Source organism: Pteropus vampyrus, unplaced genomic scaffold (genome assembly GCF_000151845.1).
Source record: "Pteropus vampyrus isolate Shadow unplaced genomic scaffold, Pvam_2.0 Scaffold36, whole genome shotgun sequence".
Taxonomy (NCBI): Eukaryota; Metazoa; Chordata; class Mammalia; order Chiroptera; family Pteropodidae; genus Pteropus; species Pteropus vampyrus.
In genome coordinates, this window is record NW_011888817.1 from 3,473,447 (window position 1) to 3,475,990 (window position 2,544).

At 52.0% G+C, this 2,544-nt stretch overlaps 1 protein-coding gene across 1 annotated transcript in view; it reads right to left on the bottom strand.

Annotated features, from left to right (window-relative positions):
- Positions 1-2,544, bottom strand: part of MYOM3 (myomesin 3) — a 48,781-nt gene that overhangs the window by 12,770 nt on the left and 33,467 nt on the right. Inside the window, 2 exon segments of the mRNA XM_023529167.1 lie at positions 474-518; positions 2,027-2,136. Coding sequence (XP_023384935.1) covers positions 474-518; positions 2,027-2,136 — 155 coding nt within the window.

The following is a 2,544-nucleotide window of genomic DNA, read 5'->3' on the forward strand; positions in this document are numbered from 1 at the left end:
CCACAGTGGCGGGCCTGAGGAGGGTTTTCCCCATGCTCACTCTAGAGTGAATTCACTTTAGGGTGCTTCTCACCCTGGCTGGGCACTGGATCCTCCAAGGACTTTCAAAAACATAAATGGCATGTCTGGGCTCGGGCCCCCGGGGTTTTGATTTGTCTGGGGTGTTGCTTGGGCATCGGGATTTTGAAAAGGTCCTGGGGTGATTCTAATATGCATTCAAGTTTGTGACCCCTCCAAAATCTAAGAAGAAACTATCCACTCTGCCTTCCCTTGAATCCCCTTTCCACCCTGCTGGCTGCCCTTTTAACTTTCATGGCCTGCTGACTCCCTGGGTCTCTGGCCCTCCATCCTCTGCCTCACCCCGCCCCCACCCTCCGCCCACAGTTGTTGGCTCTCACTGACTCAACTCTGCTCTAGACAACCCAGTGGGCCCCGGTGGAAGCCGTACAAGGCAGGTGGCTTGGATTGCTTACCTGGGTTTCTAATCTCATGGCTCAACTTCTTCAGCTTATTCAGCTCTGAGATGGGGGGAGCAAGGAAGAAACCAAAGAGAATGAAATGCCGGGGCCAGTGGGGTCTGTGGGAGCCATCCCAGGGTGCATGCTCAGTGAAAGTCCCAAGAGACACCCCCCTCGACCCGGTCACTTGCAAGACAGGGGTTGGTAATGAGCACTGTTGGCTTGGCCTTGGCCTTGGCCTTGGGGCACTGAGGCGGCTGTGGCGAGGGCGCTGCTACAGCCAACCTTGAGATCAGGTGCCGCCTCTGCAGCGAAGTGCCAACTATGCAACCAGGTGCTGCATTTTCTCACTGGTTTTCACACAATGCTCTGGGGTGAGCATTATTGCCCACCTCTGACTGCTCCAGGCCCGCTGGTTCCCGAGCCTTATTCTTAATCCACTGCAGGATGCTGTCCTAGTCTCTGAGGGTCTGGCGCCTGTTCTAAGCACTTTTAGTCTAGGAGTCTCTAGGGCAGTTCTGCAGAATGCCGTCTCATTTGCTAACTGCTTCTTTGTGTCAGGTTTGTCTCTCCTGCTAACCTGAGCTCTGGGCCTACAGGAGTGGCACATAGTAGGTGCTCAATAAATATGTATTACTTGGCTGGATTGGCAGGGACAGAGCCCATACTAATTTTCCCTTGTAAGCCCAAGGTCCTTAGCATGATGAGTCTAAACACATGACAAGAATCCAGTCAAAACGAAACAAAACCCCCAAACCCATCCCTTTTGTTGACAGCTTTAGTTTGCATAGAATCATCTAAATGTATCTGCATAACATTGTTTCAGTTGGGGCAGCCAAGGATTATAATCCTCCTTTACAAATGAGGAAACTGAGGCCCAGAGAGGTGACGTGACTTGCTCAAAATCGAACAGGCAGAAAATTGTGGATTTGGGTCTGTCTGGCTTCTGCTTCTTAACAAAATCAAAGGGCCTCATGTGCAGTCATCAGGGAAGACAGTGGGCTGTCCCTTGGTTGCTATGGAGATAGTAGAGCATGAATCTCATCAGCCATCAGCACTGATCTCAGTTTTGTTTAAATCATCAAACATGGATGATCCTTTAGACACAGCATCTGTCCTCAGGTTTGTCATAGTCCCCACTGCTCCCTGTTGCCATCCATCCTCATTTCTCAGAAAAACTCTGAGTATGTGTGTGTGTGTGTGTGTGTGTGTGTGTGTGTGTGTGTTTAGAAGTGACAAAATTCTGGTACCTTTGCTTTTATCAAAAATAGAAAAGGGGAAGAGAGACAGGAGGTATGTGAACTTCGCCAGGCAGGGATTTTTGCCTGTCGAGTTCATGAATGTAATCTGCAGGGTCTAAGACAGTGTCTGGCTTATGGCAGGTGCCCTCACTAGATGTTAATTAATTGACTGGCTGACTGAATGGGTGGGTGAGGGCCTACTTCTCTGGAAATCACCGCTTTATTAATTTCTGTTGCTTCTTGCCCGCCTCTGGGGGCATTTGTGTTTGGGACTCTCCATCCTGTCCTGTCTCTCTGGGGAGGTGGCAGTGAAGTGAGAGGTATTACCTTCCTCCGTTAGTGTGTGGCTCGCTGAGATGTCTTCATCCGCGTCGGTGACCACCACCGAGTAGGTGCCCAAATCCTCGAGGCCAGGTTCTTTCAGGATGACCTTGGACCTGGCAGAGAGAGGAGAGCAGAGACTCTGAGAGGGGCCTTGTGCACTGGAGGCCTGGGAGCTGGAGAGTCTCAGTCGGCTGTGGAGGCCCTGCAGTCCACTCCCAGGCCCCAGCCAACCTGGGAAGCAGGGGCGGCTGCCTCCTCATACCTCCTCGGGGTCCCCTGCCCAAGGCAGCTGTGGCCTGGCACCTTCAATGACCCCTGTTAGTGGGCTCTCTGGCACACAGTGTTCTTACTGGTTGTACTGTCCTGTCTCACCCCCCACAGGGCTGAAGTCATCAGCTTTATTTCCTGCTAGACAGGGCCGAGGCCATGAGCTGCTGGGAGTGGAGAGTGAGACCTGAAAGCATTTGACAGGGACCCTTGTGGTCATCTGGTCCCAACCCCTCTTTTTACAGATGAGGATG